Below are 13817 nucleotides of genomic sequence, written 5' to 3'. Positions count from 1 at the left end.
CCTGCTGAGAAGGTGCAAACCGATCATTTACTCAACATCGCAGTTCCTGATGAAGAACATACTACAGGTACAGATACAAAAGTATTTATACCACTCACTATTATTGAAGAAGACTCACTTACATGCCACACACGATAGTGTTTCTTTGATTCAATCAAAGATCAGCAGGTACAACAAGCAGTTACTTCTAATGTTCAATATCTTACACATGTCCGGCACACTTTAGACCAATCCATTGATCAGGCGAGTCAATATTCGGATGAGGAATGACAGGTCTATTCCAGGAGGAAGAAGAAGACTGGAGGTCGACTCGAGCTTGAAAAACTTATTGGATGATACTTTAGTCACTACTGGCAATGGCACTCATCTTATCAATTTATTAGCTGACTCTTTTCCTAGAACTAGAGGTAGAGGCAAAGCAAAATTGGGTCGCTCTCTAGCTACCTGATATTACGTTTTATAGCATTTTTTTATTTTTTTCTTTAGGTCTCTTGTAATTTTTTGTATTTTCTCTTTTTTTTGGAATCATTTGTATGTGATGGTTATCGAGGGGAAGGGTGTCATGCTTGGGGTCTTCCACACAATCAATATGTATCTTTATTTCCTTTTAAAATATTAGCCTTTGAGCTTTCTAAAAAAAAAAATAATATATATATATATATATATATATATAAAAGATAGAATATAAGCCTAGAGATAAGATCAAAGCAAAAATATTTAAATAGGTAAAAAAATCAAAGGCCTAATTGTATCAGATGGAATAAAATAAAATATGCTAAATTTTATAATAATGATAAGTGTGGAAAACAATAAATGAACAATAAATCTCTCTAGACAAAAACAAATGTCTTGTTTCAGAGATATATGTATGCATAAGTTACAATAAACATATTATAAGTGCATGTTAAAAATATAAAACAAAATAAAAATGGCAGTTTGGACTAAATATGAAAAATAATAGAGAATATATTTTAGAATCCATGCATACAACAACAACAAGCCTTTATCCCACTCGGTTACATGAATTCTCTTTCTTATTGCGTCCTATGAGTGTCATATTTTCATTTTATTCTAATAAATTAAGATCATCTTTATACAATATGCTCAAGTTTTTCTAGATCTACCTCTGTTTTTCTTAACATAAGTCGAACTTTCTAGATCTATCTCTGTTTTTCTTAACATAAATCGAATCTAAAATGTTTAACCTTCAAACTAGATTATCAAATGGTCAACATTTAATGTGAACAAACCATCTAAGACGACTCTATCTAATTTTGTCCGCCACTAGAGCTAAACCAACCCTATCACGGATATATTCATTTTGCATTTTGTCTCCAAGTGTGAAGCCACATTCACCTAAGCATTCTTATCGCGGCAACACAACTTAGTTTTATGTTTCTCTTTTAAAGGCCATCATTTTGCGTCATAGAACATTTCAGGTCTCACCACCATCTTATAAACATTTCCTTTCAGTCTAAGCGATGCTTTTCTATCACACAATAGAACAAAAGCATTCCTCCACTTCAACCAACTGACTTGAATTCTACTAATAACATCCCATAACATCCCCATCTATACATCCCCATCTATATCACCATCACTTTGAACAATAGACCAGAGATACCTAAAGCGTTCACACTTAGTAATGATTTGATCACTCATAGTTACAACTCTGTCACTAGAGCTATTACTACTAAAATTATATCCTTATATTCAGTTTTAGTTCTACTCCAATGTAGACCTCTATAATTTTAAGTTTTCCCTGAACTCTTTCTTCAGTCTTATTCACAAGAAAAATATCATTAGCGAAGAGCATACACCAAGGTACATCGTTCTGTAAATGTCCAATTAGAGCATATATAACTAAAACAAAAAGATATGGGCTTAAAGTCGATCCTTGATATAATCCAACTGAAATAGGAAAATAAATAGGAAAATATTTGGTCAATCCTTCTCTTTGAACACAAGTAAGAGCTTTAATATAATATAATATATCAACATCTTTCTTCTCTAGAACTCTTTAAGGATATCTCTTAGAACCTTATCGTAAGTTTTTTCTATATCAATAAAAATCATATGCAGATCCTCCTTATTCTCTCTGCCTTATTCTCTCCTTATTCTCTCTGTACTTCTCTATCAAACCTCTTAATAAATGTATAGCTTCCATAGTAGGTTTACTCAACATAAATCCAAATTGATTATAAGAAATCTTTGTAATAAGTCTTAACCTATGTTCGAATACCCTCTCCCATAATTTTAAAGCATGACACATCAACTTAATTTATCTATAATTTACACAATCTTGTGCATCCCTTTTATTCTTAAAAATGGGGACCAAAACACTCTTCCTTCATTTCTCCGGCATTTTTTTAGCTTTAAAATAATATTAAAGAGTTTAGTAAGCCTCAAGCCATGCATAAGAGAGAGAATGTCACAAATCAAACCTCAATGTCACGGTGCATCAATCCAAGACTTAAAAATACTGGCCAAATGAACCTAAACCCCTAAAAATTGCACATAAACAACAAATCATGGAGCATGGACGGTTGAGTTGAACAAAGAGACAATCACATCATCTTTGGATCACCTTTCTTACTCTTATATTACCTTCTAACATCTTATCATCCTCGTTTCACCCCAAAAGCAAACCTTCCATGTGCTCCTCCTACCTGATTCTGCCAATTCACATTTATTTCATTTCCATTGCCTATTTATATCTTTAGTTTACCTTACCTGATTCTGCCAATTCACATTTATTACATTTCCATTGCCTATTTATATCTTTAGTTTACCTTTCGCAATTTTTAACTTCCTAAACTTAGTTCATTCACACATCTAAAGTTCTAGCTTTTAAAACTTCTAGAGTAATTACATCATACACTGATGTTTAGTGCATTAAAATTGTAGGGCAACTTTATACACAATATATAAAGTAAACCATTTACATAAAACAAGCCATAAAGAAAAACACTTGATTAGTATTTTGTGCTCTCCATTACTTTCTTAAAAAAATATAGATAAACAAAAAAAAATATTATGATACTTAAAAGGATACAACATAACAATCAAGTTATTTTGTGCATAAATTGAAAAATGTTAGTATAAATTATGTACAAGCACTACAAATTCTGAACAAAATTAACATATTGAGACATTATATGAATCAATTTCAATAAAATCTTCAATCACCATCAAAATGGCAAGCCCTGTTATAAACAAATTTTAAAGTAAAAAAAGTTTTTTTTTTTTCTTGGTAGATTTACTATATCAGAGGCTTCCCAAAACGTATGCTAAAATATTTGGTTATTTCAACGATTATAGTAATCACAAATCACTTTAGTCCAGATATCATTACTTTAACTCTAGCTACATTAATTCAAGCAATTCTCTCTATAATCATTGGGTTCAATATTTAACAAACGCTTGTAAGTTGATCATGCAACCACTTGTCTCTCTAAGCCATTTGTGGCTTGTATCATAGTTGATCTAGACAGTACTCCTCATTTAAATTTTTATTAATGAAGTTATTGTTTTTGGTTACCTAATGCAAGGTAAGAACTACCATTGAGTGCAAATAAGTGGTTGGTTGATTTTCCCTGGTAGCATGTGGTAGCAACCTCGAATGCCAATGTATGTTCTAGTAATATAGAGTTTATGGAGGGAGATTGGAAACAGGTTGAGTGTGTGTTTATTGAAAGAGTTCAAGGCGGGTAAGTAACTTAATTGATACGGGAAATAATTTCGTGAGCTTAGCAGAATCAACAACAAAGCTTAGAGTAGGTTTGTAATACTGCGGAGTGTTGGTAATATAGTTGAAGCTTCATGAGGACAAGATCACCAACCTTGAGCTGTAAATCACAATAATAATGTTGGTAATATAGTTGAAGCAAGGTGAGTGGATGCACCGCAAAGTATCATCCCTGGTCTACAGGAAGGTTTCCATGAACCTGACGTCTATTTGTTTGCCCGGTGGTAGGCATCCATACAAGGTTTCAATGGGCATTTAGTTGATAGCAGTATGGTAGAAGGTGTTGCAATAGTATTATTCCAAAGGTAAGATAACAGGTTATCCATCACAAAAAGTAAAGGCATAATTTGAGACAATTGTTGGAAACCTCTGTCAGTCTAAAAGTGATAAATGATGTTGTACTACAGCACAATATTCATTAGAGTGAAGAGCTCCGTCCAAAATGTGTTAATAAAGACATGACCATGATCTGAGGAGATGATTTTAGGTTGTAAAATTTGTAGATGTTCGTGATGAATATTATGGATACTGTGTATCATAAAGGGAGTTGACATTATAAAAAAATATATATATTTGATTAAACGATTGATGAACATCACTATTTTTTGTCCGCATTAGTCAATAGAAGAGTGATGAAATTCATGGTAATATATTCACAAACAACGATTGCAACGGGAAGTAGTTGTAGCAGTCTTGTAGGAGATAAGAGTTGGCATTTTGTGATTTAACACATTGGTCTGCTTGTGACAAAGTCATAGGCATCCTTGCGTAGGTTGGGCCAAAAGAAATGTTGGTTCATTAGGCAAATAGCTTTGCAAATGGTGTCATTTTGCAAATAGTTTTGCAGACACCATCGTAACCACCGATTGCACTAGAATGATAATCATGTAAGATAGTGCATCGTAACGAGTGAGATGACAATTTATCATTGCTTTCTGATTAAGTTGTCGTGAATGCTTTAGTCTAAATAATTCTCTAGGTTCTATTCAAAAGAATTGTCACAAGGTTGTAGCTGAAAGGTTGGTCTATATAATTGATTTAATCAGTTGTAGAAAACTTGAAATGAGCACGGGAATGTGGAAGGCTAATATTTCACTTCATAAAACTGAAAGAGAGCAATCCTTGGTTGTTTTGGCAAATAATGTGCTCAATAAAATAATCATAACCCAGAAATTTAACAAAAAAAGTGTTGTTGAAAGGGTGCGGTGCCTAGATGGTTTGGGTCATCAAATCATGAATGATTTCATGGTTTATCCTAATTGTGAACTTTGTACCAAGTAAGTGTTAACACTATCACATGGCAACTTCGTTGTTTGTGAATATATCCAATAAATAAGTTGAAGTTTGTTGCATCTTTCTATCTAGTCTCATGTTGCAGGACAGGTTCAGACACTCTAGGGATAACACTACGACTATGCCAACACTCAACGCATTTGTGTCAATGGCAAATTTAGCAGCAAAAGCACCAAAGATAATATCAATGCTTGTTTGAGGTAGACAAAAGCAAGTCTTCTTGTCACTATCACTTGAATACATTTTTTTTGCATGGGCATTATTAGTGAAGAAACAATACTAGCAAAGCTTTTGACAAATCACAAAGCCATTTTTGAGTGGAAGACAATGGATAATTTTGAACACTTGTATTGCCCTGATTTAGCGAACAACCTCAAAGTTGACAATGTAGCTCAGATATTCGATTGTGGGTTGACCAAACAAGCATTTATTTGTAGGTGGTTGACATGGTCTTGAAATGAACTATCATAAACTAGGATGTCATTAGAGATGATGATCACAAATTTGTGCAAGTATAATTCAGCAGATACTCATCAAATCCTAAAAGTTGGCAGAAGCATTCATCATCTCCAAGGGCATGCATTGAATTAAAAGTGTCTTTCTGGGTATGAAATGATGTTTTGGCAATGTTGGCTCTGCCAAATACACTTGGTTGAAGCCAACACAAAGGTCTAGTTTGGTGAAGATAGATTCGTTAAGCTCGTCAAGTATTTCACTAACCAATGTAATGGGTATTGATGGGCGATCGTTACTTGATTTGAGGTATGATTTGCGCAATTTTTTTTATTGCAATGAGAATTAGAATAGGGTGTTGGGGTCATTGGCAGACAAAAATGCCTGATTAAATGATGTTAAATGAAATTATGAGTTAAAACACCATCTATTAGTACTTACACCTAGGTAGATTGCAATTCATATTCAAAAGCTGACAACAATTGGCCCGCTAAGGGGTGCAGTGTGATTAATAATAAAATTTCATATGGAGAATCTGGAGTCAACGATGGAGTTGTCAGTGTGCGTCGTCCATAGCAACCAGTTCAAAAATAAACATCCTTATTTTCAATCATCAAGGCAACATTTTTTTTTATTTGCATGCATGAATATGAGTGAATTTTTCATTGCAATTATAACATAAAACCCTTTCTCATTTCTCCGTCATCTCGGAATTGGTTAATCATTTTATTGGAATTTGTGGTTGAGAGTGTGGGTTTTGGTGGGGGTACAAGTAGGGGTTTAGGTCAGGTTTTCAAAATTGTAGAAGAGAAAAATAAACAAAAGCCTTGCCAAAGAGCTCTGGGAAGACCGAAGGGAGATAAAGGATAAATCAACGGAAACCAAAGTGAATTTTACTTATTTTTCATAAAACAAACTAAATCACAGCCTGCCAATTAATATTCCTTTTGCCGCTGGCCTTTTTTTTAGTAATAAAGCATCGGCTCATTTCACTCTTAAATCATATCCATCCTATGGTGACTTTTATTGCAATAACAAAATACCAGTTTCTACCATTTTCCCATGTGGGGTTCCTTTTACTAAACTGGTAGATGTCGCCATGTCGGTTCTGGTTGCTGGAGATGCTGTTTCAGCATTGCTGTGTTTGCACCCGCCAGTCATGGTCATGCCCAACCCGGTCATAACAGGCTATTAATTAACATAAAACAAGCTGTATCACCAAGATCAAACTACTTTTGCACATTAACAATCGACCTCCAAACAAACAGGCATCAAAAAAATAAAAACTAAAATACAAAGGCGAACAAACTTTGAAGTCGAACGATCTTATAATAACAATTGAATATAATAATGCCTGCTGTTTCAGCCCACAGGCAAACCCGGTGGCAACTAATAACATTCGACAAGAAATAACCACAAATAGTATAGTGATATTTTTTCTTTGTAATTCTGTACACCAACAATTCACTATCTCCAAATTTAAGCAGTCAAACCAAATTCTAATATACATCGTAAGCAATGTACTATTATCTCTATTAGATCTCAGAATTTACAAACCAGATACCAAACAATTGGAGATCCCAGTCAAAAAAACTAGCAGTGCACGACCGATATAGTGATCAACATCAACACAAACAGCCATCTAAAGACTCCAAAACCTAATCCAGACGAACCTTAACCACAGGTAACCCAAACACAATAAAAGCCCACCGGGCACCGAAACACAAAAACCCAAATCTAAACAAACCAAAACAAGAGATTCACTGAAGCCGACGGAAGCCTTACAATAAACGATTTACCATAGTTGACCAATGCACTCTACACCACAGATACTCAGAACCAATCTCCCTGAATAAACCACCAGCCGTTCTCAACCCTAGCGACCAATATCAATCCAAACCTTCTCAACTATAATGCTTCAAACTAAAAACTCGAGAAGAAGAAAAACAACTCATCCGAATAACAAGGTTCAGAGTCTTCTCGTACCGATTCGATCCGGTCCTGACTCGGCTGTCTCCATCAGCAATCCAGATATCTCAAATCAATCGAGCGACGGGAGAGAGGGGCTTCTCCTCCGCTTGTCCTTATTCCTTGCTTCTTCTCCCTGCCTTTCTGGCGATCTTGGATTCGAGTAAAATTCCCGTTATTAGGATGTCTCCGCCATTGCGAATTCGACAGTCAGAACACTAGATTTGCTCCCTCCGATTATAATAACATTTATATAAGGGAGAGCCGAAGAGATCTAAAAGAAGAAAATTTAAAAAAGAAAGTCATCTCTGGGTGTGGAACTAATTTTTGGAAGTTGGAGGGCTGTTGTGAAATTATGCTATGTGTTTTCACGGCCTATTCTCCACGTCGACTTTAGGCCAGGTGCATGATTTTCCAATCTCAACGAATTGAGGGTTGTTCGGTAATTGTTTGGAATGAGTCGGATAAGGATAAAGAAGACAAAATTACAGTTTAAGGGTATGGAGTATTTTATGATTTAGTGCTAGTTATTATTAAAAATTATTTTTTAAAAAATTTTGAAAGCTAATGATTTTATTTTTGAAAATTAAGGAATTATGTTGAAAGTTAATTTCTCAGTTCCTAAATATTATCTTTATTTTTTTTTATATTATGATTTATTAACTAGTTTTAATCTTTCGAGTTCCATCATTATGCAATGATATAGTAGTAATGTCACGTTATTGCTCCAATTTTTGTTTTTATTTCAAAAAGGTCGGCGAAGTTTTTTTTGTTTTATTTGATAGATGTGTTATTAGTTATGGAGGTATGTCTATGTGATTTGAGTCGAATTAGCCTTCGGTCTCCTACTTGAAGTTGTAGATCCCTTTATATTATGATTTATTATCCAGTCTCATTCTTTCTAGTTTTATCATCAGGCAATGATGCACTGGTTATCGCTCCAATTTTTGCTATTATTTGAAAAAAGTCCACATAATTTTATGTTTTAATTTGATGAATTTATTATCAGCTGTAGAGATACATCGATCTAGTTGCAGTCGAACTAATATCTTGTCACCTACTTGAAGTTGTAGGTCCCTTCTTTTTTTTTTGTTTTTTTTTTTTTTTGTGTCGTTTGAATCTATGTTTTGTGCGAGGTTGTTGAAAATTGATAGAGTATTGTGTGTCTTTGTTTGAGTAAGGTGTGTACCGCCTCAATTTGTTTTGTTTTTTTTTTTTTTTTTGTCTCGTTTGAATCTATGTTTTGTGCAAGGTTGTTGAAAATTGATAGAGTATTGTGCGTCTTTGTTTGAGTAAGGTGTGTACCGCCTCAATTTGCAAATAATTGGATTCATGTAGAATAATTGTTGAGGGATATCTATCATAGATGATTTGGAACTAGGAGAAACCTGTAGAGGTATGTTTAGTTGTATTATACAAAAATTATTCTCATTGTAAGAACTTTATCTACTATAATGAAGAATTCATCACAAAACATCTTAAATATTGTGCTAACCTTCTATTTGTGATCTTTCTCTGCCCATCTGATTCTAGATGATATGAACAATAATATTTTAAAATTAATGTCACTTAATTTGAATAATTATTGACAAATTCAACTTAAAAAAAGGGTTCATGATCGGATACTATCACTTTTGTTATTCCATGCAATTTGTAGATTTATGAGTTAAAAACTATAACAACTGAGAGAGCAGTTAAATGTGTTTAAGGGCAAGAAATCGTGCATATTTTAAAAAGTGGTCAACAACAACTAATATCACTATTTTACCTTTCAAATTTAGTAAACCTGCGATAAAATACTCAGAATTTTTTTCTCATATTTTATTTGGAATAGATGATTGTTGTAACAAACCTATAAGTTTATGGTTGTCATATTTTGCTTGTTTTCATGCTAGACATGTCCTGGTCAACTGAATCTGTCTTGTTTCATCTTTAGCTAGAAAATTTGAGTCATTACTCTAGTAGGTGTGTGTCTGATGTCATGCTACTGGTGATGAGTGTGATGTTGTTAATATGTTTGATTTTAGTTGAGAAGTATTGGCTAATAATATTTTGTGTTTGAAATAAACTAGCACATTTTTTAATATGTAATAAGTAAAGTTTGCATGTGTTATTACATGTTTTTACATAACTTTTGAATTTGTAGTAACTATGAATTTTTCTTTCTTAGTTAATCTAAAGACAAGGATTTAGCTTGAATATGAGTCAAGCTTGGAATTCAGCTGGTGTTGTTTGTTAATTTTCAGACTCTATACTTATTTTTCTAGATAGTGCATCAACTACTTTATTTTCACTTCTTGAGTTATATACAATTTTGTAATGAAACCCCAATAATTTAATTAAGAATCATTGTTATATTTGAGTTTGGACTACTTGTTGCATTACTTCTATAATGCTTTCTGATATGTTCTTATAATAAAAAGATTTTCTAAGAGGTGTTGGTGTCATCTGACCACTGCTTTAATAATGACACATAACTATGTTGCATAAGTTGATGCTTTTTTGCATTAGGGTGGATGGATTTTTACTAAATTATGTCATAGCATTGACTTTTGTAGTAGTACAACTCCAATTACCATTTCAAATGCATTAGTTTCTATCATAAAAGGCATAGAAAAATCTGACCCATGACTGATAAAGTTTTCATTGCTTCTTTGATAGTTGTAAAGGCTTGTTCATTGTTTATTGTCCAAATAAATTGACCTCTGATTAATAGAGAAGATAGAGGGGTTGTTATAGTAGCATAGTTTTGGATGAACTTTATGTAATAGAATGTTAATCTGAGAAATCCTCCTGATTATGCAATTTTGTTGGTGTTTGGCATTGCTAAATTGCTTCAATTTTGGTATGATATGCTTCAATTTATTTTTTTTATTTATTATGTCTTAAGTATTATAAATAGTTTTGAGCAAAATTGCACTTGGATAGTTTTAAAATTAAACACTTTGTTGTAGTGGTAATAAGATTTGAATTAAGTGGTCAACATATTCTTCAGGCCACTTTCTATAGATCAAGATATCATAAAAAATTAACATAAAGTGATGAATAAATGGTTTGAGTATATATTTCATCATTTATTACAAGGTGGTTGGTGCATTGGTCAAGCCAAATGGCATTAAATTGAAATCTTAATGTCCCCCATTTCTTCTAAAAGTACTTTTATGGATTTTTTCTTTATTCATTTTAATTTGATAGTATATTAATTTGAAATCAAGCTTGGAGAATATAGTTTCTCCATGGAGTTCAAGTAAGAGTTCCTCAACTACATGTATATGATCTTTCTGGAATAGTTAGTTTATTTAAAGATTTATAGTCAACACAAAATCTTCTAGTTCCATCTACTTTTTAACTAATATGACTCATGAAGCAAATGTGCTCGTGTTTTCTCCAATGAAACTTGCATTTAGCATTTCCTTAACTGACTTTTCTATCTCAATTTTTTAAAAGTGAGAATAATGAAATGGATTCATATTTGTAGGTTTTACCCCTAGCTGAAGGTAAATTTGATGGTTTATCTTACCGTTGGGTGGTAGTTCTGTTGTTATTTGGATTGTTGCTTGATATTATTGTAAGATTTCATGTATTCTTTCTGGTAATTTGTTGCAGTTTGTTGTTGCATTTCTTAAGTGATGGTGGTTATGTAGAGGTCAGTTGTTTAAGTTTTTGTTGACATTAAACTTTATAATTATTAGAAGTTAATGGCTTGTATTATCGGCTGCATTTCATCCTTGAGTTTAATAGGTATTGCTATCCACTCAAATTTCATTGTTATATTCTTAAAATACATTATACAATGGTGCAAATGTACCAGCCACTACACTTCGAATACCACATATACACCTTGTGTTGACACCACTTAACAATCTATAAATAATTAATATTCGTGTATGTAAATAGGAACACTTAGGCATACCCTTAAAAATTCTTATGCACACCATTATCAATAATCACTTTAAAAAAAGATGCTTGTTGAATAGGTAATTGCAGTTGTTGAATTAAACTAATTTTCATAAAATTAGGGGTGGAGTTAATGTCTATTAGAATATGAATTTTTGTATTGCAATGTTGCCCTTCCGGCTTAATATTCTTGCCAATTGGTAGCATATCAAAGCATTAAAACTAATTTCTAATGTTTTTTTTGGAAATTTGTAATTTTTTCTAAAGCTTATGTGGTTGTTTCGGTGGTCTAATATTGTTCATCACTTATCAGTATTAGTGCAAATAATTTCATTTTTCATGCATGTCCCTTGTAAATTCTATCATTGCAATTAATGCACAATCCATTAACCCTTCTTTCATTCTTTTGTAGTGGAGTTAATTGTTTTATGGGAAGGTTCTTAGTGGCATTATGTTGACCTCACTTTTGATGAGGCCTACTTTTTCTACTAGAGTTTATGATCTAATCATAGAACTTTCCTATTGACTATCCTAGAGGACTAGTGATGGAACCCATCTTACATAGAATTTTTAGCCATTTATTGACTATTCTTGTGAATTACCACATGGTTGGTCCCAAGCTCTTGAACTCTTATTTGAGATGGCTAGGACCAATATGTGAAGACTCGAGAATGAGTTCTCATAGGTCAACATGCTTTAGGGCAACTCTGAGTGACTTGGTCATACACGTACTCACTTAAACCCATCAAAACTTCTTGGGGGACTATGAGACTTTAATGAGGCTCTTTTTGGCTTCGACACTCATCTTATATCATATACACATTCACATACATCACATACACTAAAATACCCTTACACATTACCTAAACCATCCAAGAATCACTAAACTACCAAATTGACCCACATTTCTCAATAATTTCCAAGTTCACCTTAAATTAACCAAAACATAAACCCAAATCCAACCCCACAAAAATTCAAGCCTTGATTTAAATCACTAAAGTTCATTTCAAATTTACCCCAAGCCCATCAAATTTAGACTCGCATTCTAAGTCTAATTTTGTCAAACTCATGTCCAAACTTCATTATGGTTGATAATTAGGTTATTCAATAATTCAAAAGGTGTATTTTGGTGTTTGTATGTGTGCATGGATAGTGAGCAAACCTCGATAGGTGAATGACCTCCTGCTTGTCGCAATGTATTAACTAGCTCTAATTGTCGGGTCGATCCTAATGAGCAATGCGGGTCAAAGCATTAAGAATGACATAAGTATGAATTTGCAAATGATCAAATTTATCTAACTTGTGTCACCATGCATGCTACAGGTCTGTCTTTAATGACCCTCACTTTAAAACTAAAAATATGCATTTTTCTACTTATTAAATCCACTATAATTTTAAAATTATGCATACAACAAGCTATGCCATAGGTAAGGCCAACCCTTTTAAAAATCCATCATGGTTGACACTCTTTAGATTTCGTAAATCTTTAGGATGGGGTTAGTGTGGTTATCCCATCAAATTCATACATACCTGGAGACTTACCCTGAGCACTTAAATGTTGGTTAGGACATCTTCTTATTAGATTATGTGGCAGGCTAAGATTTATGATTGTAGGCAATATTCTTCGATGTACTGACTTGTTGACCTCACTTTTGGTTGAGGTTTAGTTTTCCCTCTTTAGTAGCCTAGGGTCTAGCCATAGGACTTTCCTGTTGACTATTCCTAGAAAACTAGAAAGGAACCCTCACCATTAGAAACTCTAAACTATTCCTTACTCAACTTGAAGTTCCACATTTTTGTCATAACCTCTATCACTTAGTAGGTGGGGTCCATATAAAGGATCTCAAGGAGGGTCCCCATAGGACTTCTGTATAAAGGATCTCAAGGAGGGTCCCCATAGGACTTCTTGACATTAGGGTTGACTCTGGGTGTTGGTCTGGAGTTAGTTCCACTTGCACTCACTTTCACCCACAATCACTCACAATCCTAAAACCCAAAATTGTTGACTTTAATCCCTTGATCTTTTGGGAGACTCATGTAGTTGGTCCCCTAAACTCATTAGCCCTAGGCTAGGGTTTAGCTAAGACCAGTACATTGATGCGCGTCTAGTGTGTGTTGTTTTTCTTCGTGTTTTATGTTAGTTTAAATCCCTGGTACAATGCCAAAAACTTGACATGACCCGTAATTATGCAGTAATTTAGCTTTCAAAAGACGACAAAAAACTTGACCCAATTTATATTTAGTGGCTAAAATGCAAAATTGAAATGTTATAAAATATAAAAAATAGTTCACACACTATGGATTCTACACAAGTGCACGTATTGCTTTGTCGGCACTATTTTTAGTGTGGGGTTTCCCCGTAAGAAGCTGTCGGTCATCGGAATTGAAATCCCGTTGCCCGCTTGTTGACCTCACTTTTGGTTGAGGTCTAGAAACTTCTTTAGTAGCCTAGGTCTAG

The 13817-nt window shown here is 33.5% G+C and overlaps 1 protein-coding gene across 2 annotated transcripts in view; it reads right to left on the bottom strand.

The window, feature by feature from the left end:
* LOC110022893 overlaps window positions 1-7710 on the bottom strand; it is a 45019-nt gene extending 37309 nt beyond the window's left edge. For both annotated transcript variants that reach the window (XM_020722043.1, XM_020722044.1), the window contains exon 1: window positions 7481-7710. In XM_020722043.1, coding sequence (XP_020577702.1) covers window positions 7481-7514 — 34 coding nt within the window. In that variant the 5' untranslated portion in view covers window positions 7515-7710. The remainder of the gene's footprint in view (window positions 1-7480) is intronic.
* Between the last annotated feature and the right edge of the window lie 6107 nt (window positions 7711-13817).

This window comes from Phalaenopsis equestris, unplaced genomic scaffold (genome assembly GCF_001263595.1).
Source record: "Phalaenopsis equestris unplaced genomic scaffold, ASM126359v1 Scaffold000203, whole genome shotgun sequence".
NCBI lineage: Eukaryota > Viridiplantae > Streptophyta > Magnoliopsida > Asparagales > Orchidaceae > Phalaenopsis > Phalaenopsis equestris.
The sequence above is the reverse complement of the archived record's forward strand: the minus strand, read 5'-3'. Positions and strand labels throughout refer to the sequence as shown.